Source organism: Acinonyx jubatus, chromosome C1 (genome assembly GCF_027475565.1).
Source record: "Acinonyx jubatus isolate Ajub_Pintada_27869175 chromosome C1, VMU_Ajub_asm_v1.0, whole genome shotgun sequence".
Classification (NCBI taxonomy): domain Eukaryota; kingdom Metazoa; phylum Chordata; class Mammalia; order Carnivora; family Felidae; genus Acinonyx; species Acinonyx jubatus.
The window spans coordinates 129,795,251-129,808,585 of record NC_069381.1 but is presented as its reverse complement, the minus strand read 5'-3'; the positions used below and the strand labels follow the sequence as shown (position 1 = coordinate 129,808,585).

The window sequence follows — 13,335 nt, the reverse complement described above, 5'->3', positions numbered from 1 at the left end:
TTCCTATAAAGTAATGGAGAGTACTCTAATTGACAATAGTTGAATGACCATAGATATAACAATCTAGAACCTAAGCCTGAAGTTTATCAAGAAACCAGGGCACAGTGGGGTGCCTGGGTGGCTCAGTTGGTTAAGGGTCCAACTCTTGATTTTGGCTTAGGTCAGGATCTCATGGTTTGTGAGATTATCCTTCTTGCTCTGCCCCTTCCTTCCCTTCTCTCTCTTTCACCCCTTCCCTTCTCTGCCTCTCTTTCTCAAAGTAAATTGAAAAAAAAAAAAAAAAAAAAAAGAACCTAGGACATACTTTATATAGAACTTCCGGTAAGTTATCATATGTTTTTGGAACTGAGCATTAATGTCTTTGTTTTAAATTTTTTTTAATGTTTATTTATTTTTGAGAGACAGTGAGAGGCAGAGCACGGGCAGGGGAGAGAGAAAGGGAGACAGAGATTCCGAAACAAACTCCAGCCTCTGTAGGGCTCAAACCATGAACTGTGAGATAATGACCTGAGCCAAAGTCAACCACTTAACCAACTGAGCCACCCAGGTGCCCCTAATGTCTTTGCTTTTAAAGTGTGGGATAGAGTATAATGGGTCCAACAAGATGAAAACAAAGAAATTCAACAAAGCAGCTAAACACAGTTGTGAATTTTAGTACTCACAAGTTGGAACTGTCCTTAAGTAATTCTTTGTGTTGTGTAGCTAACTTGACCTTCTTAACACGTTCTGTGTAAGCTCTACGAAGGTACTAGCAGAACCTGTTACTAAAGATTGTTCCCTGTAAAATTTATCTAGTTTTATAAATATATATAAATTCTATAATTTATATAATTTTCTTAGTTTACAAACCTGGGAAAAGTAAGTCTCCTAGAGGTCAACCAGATTCTGGGCTTCCATGCCCTCATTCACTAAATTATTGCCTTAGAAACTAGGTACTAGAATCTATCCTTATCACCAGATCTAATGACCAAACTCAGATCATTTGAGAAGGATTTGTTTATGCTAGAGTTTTTTTTTAAGGCAAAAGGAAATTTATAGTAATATTTTTAAAAATAAATTGTGGGGTAACTTCTAATTTTTACATCGTCACTATGACAATTTTTTTTTGCCATCCAGTAGTCTTTCTCATACTAGGTTCTAGATCCAAAATATAGTCACATTTTTTACATAGTGTGATAATCATTTTAATATATCAGCAATATATTGATAAAAGATAATAGAAGAATGTCTCCCTCAAGGACCAATTAGAATAGTTTTAAAAGTATATTTTTAGAATGCCTCAGTTTATCTTACTGTTCTCCTATGCCTAATATTCTCTGTTAAATCACATGGCTCTGCCAATGATAAAATAGATGTGTGATTCCTTCCATCCTCGCTTCCTCCCTTCCTTTCTTCCTTCACCTATTTCTCTTTCATTTTCTTTATAGCTCCTTTTAATCCAGTATTAACAATCTGAAACTCTTTCCATCTTCACATTTTTTGCCTAATCCCCATAGCACTTGCTCTTATTTGCAAAATAATAACAACAATTATAATAGGAGCCAGTAATGTTCACAGTCTTTTGGTGTTCTCAGAATTAAGGTTGGATGTAATTACTTCTAGCGAAGTTGTGATTGTATTTGTTATATTTACTTTACCTTTCAGAATTCCCTACAAAACAAAAGACTAAAGTCTGGTGATGTGTGATAAACACCCTAAATATAAATCTTTTACAAATATATTACAATATTTATAAAGATCAATCCAAAAGTCAGTCTCTTGACTGGCTTCACTGGAATTTTTACCTATCAGACCTACTCAACACTAGTGCAAGGGGGGAAAATAGCCACTGAGGAAGAAGCTAAAATAATAAGCTTGCCTTTACTTTTTAATAACACATTCTAAAGTCATTCCTTACTTGAAGCCATTTGCCCCATATCTCCCAAAGTAAGCACTGTCAACCAAAGTAGATCAGCATGTTGGACCAGTTCCTGGAAAGCAGAGAATCTTGAGGATTTCTTGCCTCTTCTTCTGAACTAAGTGTTCTTCCTGGTTGAATCAGCCAGATGTGAAGGGATGGTGGAGCTCCACAATTACTGTAGAAAGTGGTATGCCAAAAGTATATTTTTGGTCCAGTTCAATGTATTTATTATTGCCTTGGATAAAGATGTAGAAAACCTACTGATCAAATTTGTGGGTATCACAAAAAGGAGTCATTGGATAACATGAGTTTTTAAAAATGTCAACTGGCAGGATACCTGATCAAATGGAACAAGGTAGCATTTAATAGCATAAATGTAAATGTGTGTGGTTGAAAAATTAAATGTGGCTTAATACCCTTTAGTAGCACATTCTTGGAAAAATCATATGCTTTATTCTTTTTAGCTCCAGACAATGGAGCCAGTTAAAATGAGAAACAAAAAAATTACAGAGTAAAAAGGGAGATCTATATAGCAGTTCAGATTGGACAGAAGTTTGAGATCCTGTATTCCCTTAAGTGCAACTGAAAAATTAAATCTTAACAGTAAAACATCACAGTTGAAAGAAACCCTAAAGTTTATCTAAATTTTACCTTCTTTTACTTATATCTGTATATCTCTCTCTTTCTATTTCTATATTATATTCACATATGAGGAAACAGGCCAGGAGAGACAAAGTAACATCATGAAAGTCTCACAGTTAATAGGAGAACAATGATAAATGCTAAGAACCCAACCCTCAACTCCTTACACTGTATCTTCCTACTATCTGCTATCTTCCTACTGTGCTGGTAATTATTTCGTTAGGAGAGAGAAGCAGGGTAACCTTATACGTTATATTTTATCTTTTTTTGTGTGTGTGGGTATCGTGTTTTCTGAAATAGTATGTAAATTTACACGGGGAAACAGGACTTTGAATTTTCTAGGAAGGACTCAGCAGCCTGAGATAACATGGAGGCTAGTGTATTTACAATAGATTATCAATAAGTGTTTGTTAATTAATCCTAAAATACAGACAGCTAAGGGCGAAAGGATTTTAAGAGACGTGTGTTTCTTGTTTCCTATTTTCAGACAGGACCATGCACAATCTATTTCTGTAGATGGTTAGCTCTTGAGCTTAACTCAAAAAGTTTAACTTTTCTCCTTGTCAGTAGGCCTCTTCCTTGTTTTACAGACAAATATCATTTGTGGCTTTTTTTTAATTTATTTTTTAATTTATATCCAAGTTAGTTAGCATATAGTAGGATAATTATTTCAGGAGTAGATTCCAGTGATTCATGGAATGATATGTATAACACCCAGGGCTCATCCCAGCAAGTGTCTTCCTTAATGCCCCTTACCCATTTAGCCTATTACCCCTCCCACAGCCTCTCCAGCAACCCTCAGTTTGTTCTCTGTATTTAAGAGTCTCTTATGTTTTCTCCCCGTCTTTGTTTTCATATTATTTTTGTTTCCCTTCCCTTATATTCATCTGGTTTGTATCTTAAATTCCTCATATGAGTGAAGTCATATGATATTTGTATTTTTCTGATTAATTTCGCTTAGCCTAATGCCCTCTAGTTCCATCCACGTAGTTGTAAATGGCGAGATTTCATTCTTTTTGATTGCAGAATAATACTCCACTGTATATGTATATCACATCTTCTTTATCCATTCATCTGTCAATGGACATTTGGGCTCTTTCCATACTTTGGCTCTTGTAGATAGCGCTGCTATAAACATTGCGGTGCGTGTGCCCCTGTGAAACCGCACACCTGTGTCCCTTGGATAAATACCTAGTAGTGCAGTTGCTGGGTCGTAGGGTAGTCCTATTTTTAACTTTTTGAGGAACCTCCATACTATTTTCCAGAGTGGCTGCACCAGTTGCATTCCTGACCATAAGTGGATTTTCTTTTAATTCTGACCGTATTTACAATGCACAGTAGCTGGCCTCTCTCTCTCTATGTAATCCTTGAAAATAGTTACTAAATGTCCTATGTGTCTTATTGTATCTGTGGGGAGCTAATTATAATCATTATTACCTTAAATTACAAGTTCAATTTTCCAATTTTGTAATTATTTTATACATTACCAATTATCATATGTCTTAAGATAATTTATTTTTAATTCAACTCCAGAAGTGCATTCCATGATTACAAAGGCTGTCCATCATATTCCCCACCACACTCCTAAGTCTACAATATTATTTAGCATATACCAAATATTTTTTAGGTATCTGTTGAATAAGTATAATTAAAGTTAAAAAAAATCTTATTTTGGAATAAGGGTCAGGGCAGTTATGAGAATCTTTTCTTCCCTTTCTATATTTATATGTATTTCTGTTTTGTGTCTTTATAGTGTTTTGTTAAATTTTATCATCTTTCAGTCTGATTTTATTCCTAATTAAAACATTCTTGACATAATTTGTGTTCACTTTGCAGATATTTGAAAATATATTTTTTTATTTTTTGTTTAATGTTTATTCTTGAGAGAGAGAAAGAGAGAGAGAGAGAGAGAGAGAGAGAGAGAGAGAGAGAGAATGAGCAGGTGAGGGGCAGAGAGATAGGGAGACACAGAATCCAAAGCAGGCTCCAGGCTCTGAGCTGTCAGCACACAGCCCCATGCAGGGCTCAAAACCACAAACCAGGAGATCGTGACCTGAGGCAAAGTTGCACACCTAACCAACTGAGCCACCTAGGCATCCCTTGAAAACATATTCTTATATATTAGTGAACTTATTTAATTTAGGGTGTGTAGGAATGCAGTATGTATGTGGAAGAATTGATAAGGGATTGGATATGAATGATTGATTTAATTCTTCTGTCCTTTTGATCCTCTTTACTGTATCACCACATGATTGATTTGCTCACTGATCTCCCAAATATACCTGATAGAAATAATACAGGGAAACTTCTCAGTTTCTCCCTGCTTTGATCAAGTGGACTTGACCATTCAGAGACAGCCTCAGCATTACAAATTAATCTACTCTTCACAAAGTGAATATTTATGAAGTGTCTACTGCACATTGTGACTACATTGGTAAAAGTTGGGTCAGTTGCAACCCCTACCTATGAATTATCTCACAGTCTGTTTCTAAGAAGAAATGTCAAGCCCCAATTTCAGCTCAATATGACCATAAAAGTATATGCAGGATGTAGTGGTATATGTGAGAAAGAGTGTTTCCTGGATATATGGAGTAGGATTTTGCAGGCCTGGCAGAGCTATTAGAGAGTAATACAAAAGTAAGGTTCAGGAGCACCTGGGTGGCTCAGTTGGTAAGCATCTGACTTTGGCTCAGGTCATGATCTCACATTTTGTGGGTTTGAGCCCCAAGTTGGGCTCTGTGCTAAAAAGTTAAAGCCTGCTTTGGATTCTGTGTCTCCCTCTCTCTCTGCCCGTCCCCTGCTCATGATCTGTCTCTCTCTCTCTCAAAAATAAATAAACATTAAAAAAAATTAAGAAAAAGGTAAGATTCATATGCAGAATAGGGTATTTTTCCCTAATACTTGTGAAGATTGTTGTGAATGGATCTTGCAAAATTACTTACCTGTTCTATGTATATGCTGCTCATGCTATACTATTGTGAATTGTTAGTCAATTTTTTCATGTGCATACCTTCTTCTTATTGAGCATATAAAGTTTCTTCTGGTAATTGCTATGTCTTCCTTGTATCCCCTTCCAGACAGTCTTTGTGTGGCTTATCACATTCCTTCATTTGTTTGCCAGACATTTACTTTGGGCTTACTATATGTGTCAGGTACTACTCTAAGTGCTAGGGATAAAGCAATAAACAAAATAAAGCCCGAACTCTCACAAAGATTACATTTCTGTGAGATAAGACAGACACTAAAGAAACAAACCAATATATAATGGGTTTGACAGTAATAAATGCTAAGGACAAAAATAGGTTCGGTAAGGGGCGTAGAACATGCCCAGAAAATAATGTTTTATAGATTAGTCAGGGAAAGTTTCAGTAAGAAGGGCTAAGCTAAGACAGGGCTGTGCAGATATCTGAGGAAAGTGCTTCCAAACAAAAATAGTAATATAAAGAATCTTAGACTGATAGTATTTGGTTTGTGTTAGGAAGAGGAAGATCTGTGTTACCAGAGATGATGAGCAAGGGGGAGAGTGGAAGGATGTCAGGTGAGAGTAGGTTGAAGGGTGTGTGTAGATGATGAAAGTCATGAGAGGGAAATTTAATTTTACCTTGGATGAAACGGCAAGTGATTAGAGAGTTTGAGTGGAAGGGAGAGAAATGATCTTGTTTACCTTTCCAAAGGGTAACAATGGCCCCTAAGTAGAAAAAGGACTCTGGAGGAAAGGGGAGTACTGAGGCAAAAGTGAAGCAGGGCAATAAGTTAGGAAGCTATTTGCAATACAGTTGACCTTGGACAATAATGGGGTTGACCCCTGCACAGTTGAAAATCTGCATATAACTTCTGACTCCCTCAGAACTTAACTACTAATAGCCTACTATTGACTAGAAACCTTACCAATAACATAATTAACACATACTTTTAACACATATTTCATATGTATGTTCAATGTATTATATGCTATATTCTTACAATAAAGGAAGCTAGAAAAAGAAAAGGTTTATTAAGAAAAATGTAAGAGAAATACATTTACAGTACGGAAAGTACTGAATTTATTGATGCTGTGAGTTTCTATCATCTGTTTACAAGATAAATTGTGTGTCAGTGCCTATATCAATATTGTTCAATGTATTTATTGAAAGAAATCCACATGTAAGTAGACCCACACAGTTCAAACTCAGGTTGTTCAAGAGTCAACTGTACTTTAGGCAAGAGTTAATAATAGTTTGGATTACATTATAAGCAGTGGAGTGTATGAGAGGTGGTTGGATGATGGATATGATTTGAAAGAAGAATAAAAAGGGCAAAACTAATTGGTAATAGATTGAATATGAGAATATTGGGGTGATGGATTAGATGTGAAGTTTGAGAAAAAGTAATCAAGGATAATATGAGGTTTTTAGCCCAAAAAACAAAGGATGGAGATGCCATCTATCATACTGTTGTGACATGTGGAGTTGCTTTGTGGAAGATTATAAGACAAGGGTGTTTCCAGTAGAAATCCAGAATTTTTCCTTCGTATACCAAGATTTCCTTGTCTAGCTACAAGTGGAGATACTAAGTGGCAGTTAGATATGTGGGTCTAACATTTGTGGAAGAGATCTGGATTAGGTATAATGCTTAGTGTTCATGCAAAAATAATGCTTATTGTTGTTGATTGATTCACTCTTTCAAAATGAAATCATGTTAACTAATACTTTTACAAAATTGGAAAAAATCAAACAAATTTTTGCTTTCCAGATATATATTTGAAAATGTTACCTGCTCTGCTTCAAACAATTACATATTTGACTTAACCATTCTTGAGAACAAGGGGGTTTTGGAATCTTTTTTCAATTAGGCAAAGAGTTTAGACTGTATTTTAATAGAAATGGAATCTCAAAACTTACTGATAAATGGCTTTATTATACTAATTGCTTTTTCTTTATTTCCATAGTCTGTCACTGTGCCAGAGGGAAATTATATTGGTCTTAAAGGATTTGTTCTTCAAATGGCCACGTAGGTCACAACACGAAAACTTACTTAGTTGGTGGCAAATTTATTATTTAATGATTTGTCCCCAGCGTCTTTCTGGTGGCTATTTTTAAAATCATTGGTCTATAATTGCTACCCTTTATGCATATGCATGCACATATAATATATTTCATTTGTAATCTTTAGACACATTTTTCATTCAAATATTCAAAAAGCACTGTTATTTAAAGACTCTATGATAAGATAGAGCCATTTTTCAAGTATGCTTAAACCCATTTGTCCAATGAGAGTTTGAAAAATAATGTAAGGGGTTTGCAGTTGACATTTGGGAAACTAGCTCCTCAGAAGGAATAATTGGATGCTAGGGCATTTTTAAGGCTTTATACATTTTGAATGACCTTATGCTTAAAACACTCTTGATGCAGTTGAAATGCCCTCATGTTTCTTTTCCATTCTGTCTCTACTTTGAGACTTTGTTGATTGTCTCCAATAGTATTCTTTTTTTATATTTAGAGGACTCAGACACAGGTATGGGTGTGAAGACAAAAACTGTGGTCCAAAATAGCATGGTTTGATATCAAGATTGCAAAATAATGTGGGATAAGTATTTATTGAGTTAAAATGAGTAGGAAAATGAAGAAAAAATAATAAAGGATGTGATAGGTCATTTCCATATATATTTCAAAAGTACTTTAAAAATTCATTTGACTAGGTCCTTTCATGTTGTTTTAATATATTCATTACTATTTGTTTTAATAAATTGTCCTGAAAACTATTTATACACGTAGTACACCCAAAATACTAATGCAATGTGATCCTAATACATATATCAATATATCGATACCTTTTATAGTGTATGTGTATGTTTTTTGTTTTTGTTTTTTTTTTCTTTCTGTCTTATCCATAGAAAATGATACCATCTACTGGACAGACATGGGCTTCAATAAAATTAGCCGAGCTAAAAGAGATCAGACTTGGAAAGAAGATATCATTACCAATGGCTTGGGAAGAGTGGAGGGGATAGCTATTGACTGGATTGCTGGTATAATCCATGGCTTTTTCTGTTTTCATTTCACACCTATTTTGTTAGGGTCTCAATCTCCTTCATAAAAATTCTGTTTCCGACTCATAACAATTTTTTTTTTCGTACTTCTAGCCACAGGGATAAATAGTCTCTTTTGCTCTTGGCTTCATTCTTTCTAATGCTTTTGAGCCTTTGGACAAGTGTTTTTATGCAGAAGTAGATTATGTAGTGGTAACTTTGCCCAAATCTCCTGAGAACCGTGAGGCAGGTAAACAAAAGTGTCAGAAGTTCTCTTTTGCCTGCAGTCAGTAGAAAGTTAAAATAGATCCCTTCTTTAGGTGAGAAGTTTCAACTTATTTGTAACACATAAATGTTTCATTATGGTTTAAACTACAGATGTGTGAGATTAGAAAGTATTTGCATATCAGTTTATTTACAGCTTTCTGCTTAGGAAATGCACACATAAAAATAAATATAGGAAGTAAATGATTTCTTGATAGTTATGTGAATGCTCAGAAAGTTAATTTTAGCCATAACTAATAAATCATTTTCTTTCTCACAACTATATTATAAACACATGTGTATTTCTCCTAGGTAACATATATTGGACAGACCATGGTTTCAACTTAATTGAAGTTGCAAGACTCAATGGCTCTTTCCGTTATGTAATTATTTCCCAAGGCCTGGATCAACCAAGATCTATAGCTGTGCACCCAGAGAAAGGGTAATTTTAAGCTTTGTGTGTACCTTGAGTTTTAAGTGAGTTTTTGTAAGTTTCATTTAAAAAATCCAGATGTCCATATTAATATTTATTTTTAGTTATAATGTTTGAAACAAAACTCAGTATCTTACCTAACCACAAGAAAAAGTTTATTTTCACTCCGTGGTGTATATTTTAGCACATATTTGATGGGGTCATATTTATTATGCATTTCTTTAATGTATGTGTAAATCCAAGTAAGTATACCAATATATTTCCAGATTCTCAATTTAAAGTTCTGCCCTATGACTGTTTACAAAACAGGTACTCAATTATTTGCTGAATGAATGATAGCCAACTTCATTCTTCAATATTTCTAAAGCTTCGGTTTCCATTTACAAGTCTGTGATCGCCATGCAACATGTTCATTCCAAACATTGTATTATTTTTTTCCCCTGGAGTTCCAGATAAATATGTCTACCTGCCTTTTTGACATCTCTGTTTTTCCATTTGGTTGTTTCATAGGCACTCAGATTATGCATATCTAACATGGAAGTGAATTCAATCTGCCATCAAATTCTGTTAATATTTTTTTTCTAAATATTATCGATCTACCACTTTCCATCTTTGCTACTTCCACTCTAATTAAATCTGTTCTTACCTTACACATACACCACTGCAGTGACTTCACAATTGATCTCCTAACATTAAAGGCAGAGTGACGTTTTCTTTTTCTTTTTGCTTTTTTTTTTCTTTTCATATAAAGCTTGCATAAATCCTTTCAAGGGATTCCCATTGACTTTTGTGAAAAGTCCATAATTTCTGTTGTGATCCTTCTTCATCAGGTCTTATGTAAATATTCAGTCGCAAACTCCTGCTACTGCCTCTTTGGTATCACAGTCGATCTCTGGACTTCATAATTTTAAAAATATGTTCACATATTTCCTATTCTCTTCTACTCTTAGTCTTTGAATAATCTCTTTACTTTATTGGCAGTGTTTTCTTTCCTACTTTGCTAAATTTTATTTGTTTTTCCCTGGCTTTGTAAATAGATCAGATAATTCTGTTCTGTGACACCAAAGTGCCTAGTACTTTCATTTTTTATAAATTCTGTGCATTAATATTTGCTTATTTGCTTATATTTATTTGCTTAGTAGCTCTATTTTTTCACTGGACTGGGTAATGTCTCTATTCTTTACTATGCTATGAGGAGAATAGTCATGTGTGTTTGCTTTATTTCTCTATCCCCAGGGCTTAGTATACTGGCTGGTAAAGAATAAGTTGCTGACTGGTAACTGCTTTTCTCTTAAGCAATAATATAGAAGTAGTCCTATTACAAAACTATATAACTTCACACCACAGCGTTTCTTTCACTGCTAGTATGATTTGACTTAAGGGTTTTTTGTTTCTTTGTTTTTAAAGAGTGGATATTTTTAAGTTAATACAACTCCTCTTACTTTTGGAGGGGTGAAAAAGTGGACCATGGTGTATTAGATACACAGCGTTATCTAAACACTGATTTAGAATGGAGTCTATATATGTAAAATATCAGTTCAACTCTCATGAAAGTCTAAAAGCTTTTATTTGTTATAGGTTGTATGTAGTTTTTCCAATATCATCATTTGCTTTATTTTCTTGACAGATGCTATAAAAATAAGTCATGGCATTAGTATGATAAAAAAAAAACAAAGAAGGTTAATATAAGAGAGGGAAATAACACCAACAGTTTGTCACACTTCAAGCAAAGATTACCATATATAAATTGAAAAGCTGCATTGGTTTAGAATTGCTCTTAAATGCAAAACGTTAGAGTGAAAGTCTATAGGGATTTCTCTTTCTACCTTTTTCAATTGCCATCTTCACTAGGTTATATTTTGTCTTAGAATTGATGTTATGGTCCCATGTTATAACATGCTTGATAAATCTTCAGGGAGTATGTTTAGACTTAAGGAGGAGGGAGATAAGATAAAACACCTTTTCCTTGCTAGATCTTCTGGTTTTATTTGGGAAAAGTTTTCATGTCAGTTCCTTTGTTTTCCCTTAACCGGAAATGGGTTACATGCCCATCCTTAGACCAGTCAATACCCAAAGGGAAGAGATTATTTTGACATATTTAGACAAGTTATATTTCATCAACCGAGCTGGCATAAGTTCCCAGACCAAACAGGATATACTGCATATCTAAACAAACTCAGTTTCTAATACTAGGGCAGATCTCAAGGAGAGGTGGATTTCAAGAGACAATATGGGGAAGAAGGAAACCAGTTCTCCTGATTTTTCTATTTCATAGTCATTCCAACACACTCTCCTTTGTTAGTTCTTTTTTCTCTTTGACACCTTAATGCTGGAGTTCCCCACATCTCAGTCTTTGGTGTTTTTCTCTTCTGTGGTGGTCTCATCCCCCCTAAATGTTAAAGATTTTAAAATGTTTATAGCCATACCTCACTCTAAACTCTAGATTTTTATGTTTTTATATATTGCTTATTCAACATTTTCAATTAGAGGGCTGTGGCCGATTTTATTTTCCAAGATGATTACAATAATATCTGGCATTCCACATGCTCTTCTTAAAATGTGACATTGACTCTTGCAAACAGAAAAGGGGAACATCTTTTCCATATCCTGGAATTTGGGTGGGCCTATGACTATTATGGAAGTGATACGTTGTAAAATCTGAGGCTACATCATAAAAGAAGATAAAACTTCCACATAGTTCTCTTGGGAAGCTCTTAGAGGCCAGCCACTCTGCTGTGAGCAAGCCAAGCAACCCCTTGGAGGGGCCAGTGTAGTTCCCACCAATAACTCTAGCTAAGGTCCAAGCTGACAGCCAGCACCAACTGCTGGACATGTTGAGTGAGTGAACCTAAATGATCCCAGTCCTTAGCTCTTAGGTTACCTCAGCCTTGGTGTCACCACCCGTCAGTGTGAATAAGGGGTGAGCTATTCCTGCTGAGTTCTGATCAAGTTGCAGATGCAGAAGTAATTAAATTGTTATTGTTTTCAGCTTTTAAATTTATAAGGGTTTACTAACTAAAAGACGATCTACCAGAAATCTTATCCTTAACAGGCTCAAAACTAAACTGAATCTTTCTCTACAATTGTGAGTTCTACATTAGTTAATGCCAATTCTATTATTTTAGTTGCTTAGGTCAAAACACTTGGTATGATCTTTGGTGTCTCTCTCATATGCCCTGTATCCAATATACTAGGAATTCTATTGCCTTTGGCTTCTAAATGCATTCATATTTTATATACTTCTCATAATTTCCATTGTTACACTATAACCTGAGCCATTGTCACCTTTGCCAACATTTCTCGATTGTGGTTTACCATCTTATTCCCTTGTACTCCTACAGTCTGTTCTTCGTGTAGTAGCTGAATTATCCTTCTGGAATGTAAATAGATGTCACATCTATTAAAAGCTGACAACAAACCTACAGTGTTATTATTTCCTCCACTTAACAGATAAGGAAACTGAGTCAGCTATTTTAAATACTATTCTGTTATCAAGCTGATATGTGGGAGTTAGGTTTTTCTAATCTCCAAAAATTATGCTACATTGTATGCATATGCATTTGTGTATGCTACATGTTACACATATACATTTATAGTGGTAGGCATTACAGAAATTAATAACCAAAAATATCAAACATATAAAAAAGCAGTTCTAACAGTTTCAGGATAAAATTGTATTGAAAATTTAAAGGTTAGAACTATAAGTGAAAGAGTAGACAATAATGAGAAAATGCTGGAAAAAAAATTAGGAAAGGAAGCTTACAAAATAATTTTGAGCTGGATCTGACTTCTGCTGTTGCGTCTGTTGCCTACCACCACGTGCCCATGGACAAAGGCCATTGCATATTAAGACTAGGAAGGGAGGGTGTGATCTTGTTTAATTCCAAGAATAAGACAACGTGACTCAACTGATCATGTCCACAGCACCCTCATAAACTTGAAAATAAAAATGTACTCTATTAAAGTATTTTAAAAATATATTTTTAAGTTCTAATTTATAATCAAACAATGAATCATTATAGCCTCTATAGAGAAAACTTGATCATTTGCTATAGTGCAAATAAGTATTCTAATGGCAAGAAAAAATAT

At 34.7% G+C, this 13,335-nt stretch overlaps 1 protein-coding gene across 3 annotated transcripts in view; it reads left to right on the top strand.

The window, feature by feature from the left end:
* Positions 1–13,335, top strand: part of LRP1B (LDL receptor related protein 1B) — a 1,862,224-nt gene that overhangs the window by 1,386,671 nt on the left and 462,218 nt on the right. For all 3 annotated transcript variants that reach the window (XM_053214983.1, XM_053214982.1, XM_053214984.1), the window contains exons 36-37: positions 8,415–8,549; positions 9,126–9,255. In XM_053214983.1, coding sequence (XP_053070958.1) covers positions 8,415–8,549; positions 9,126–9,255 — 265 coding nt within the window. The remainder of the gene's footprint in view (positions 1–8,414; positions 8,550–9,125; positions 9,256–13,335) is intronic.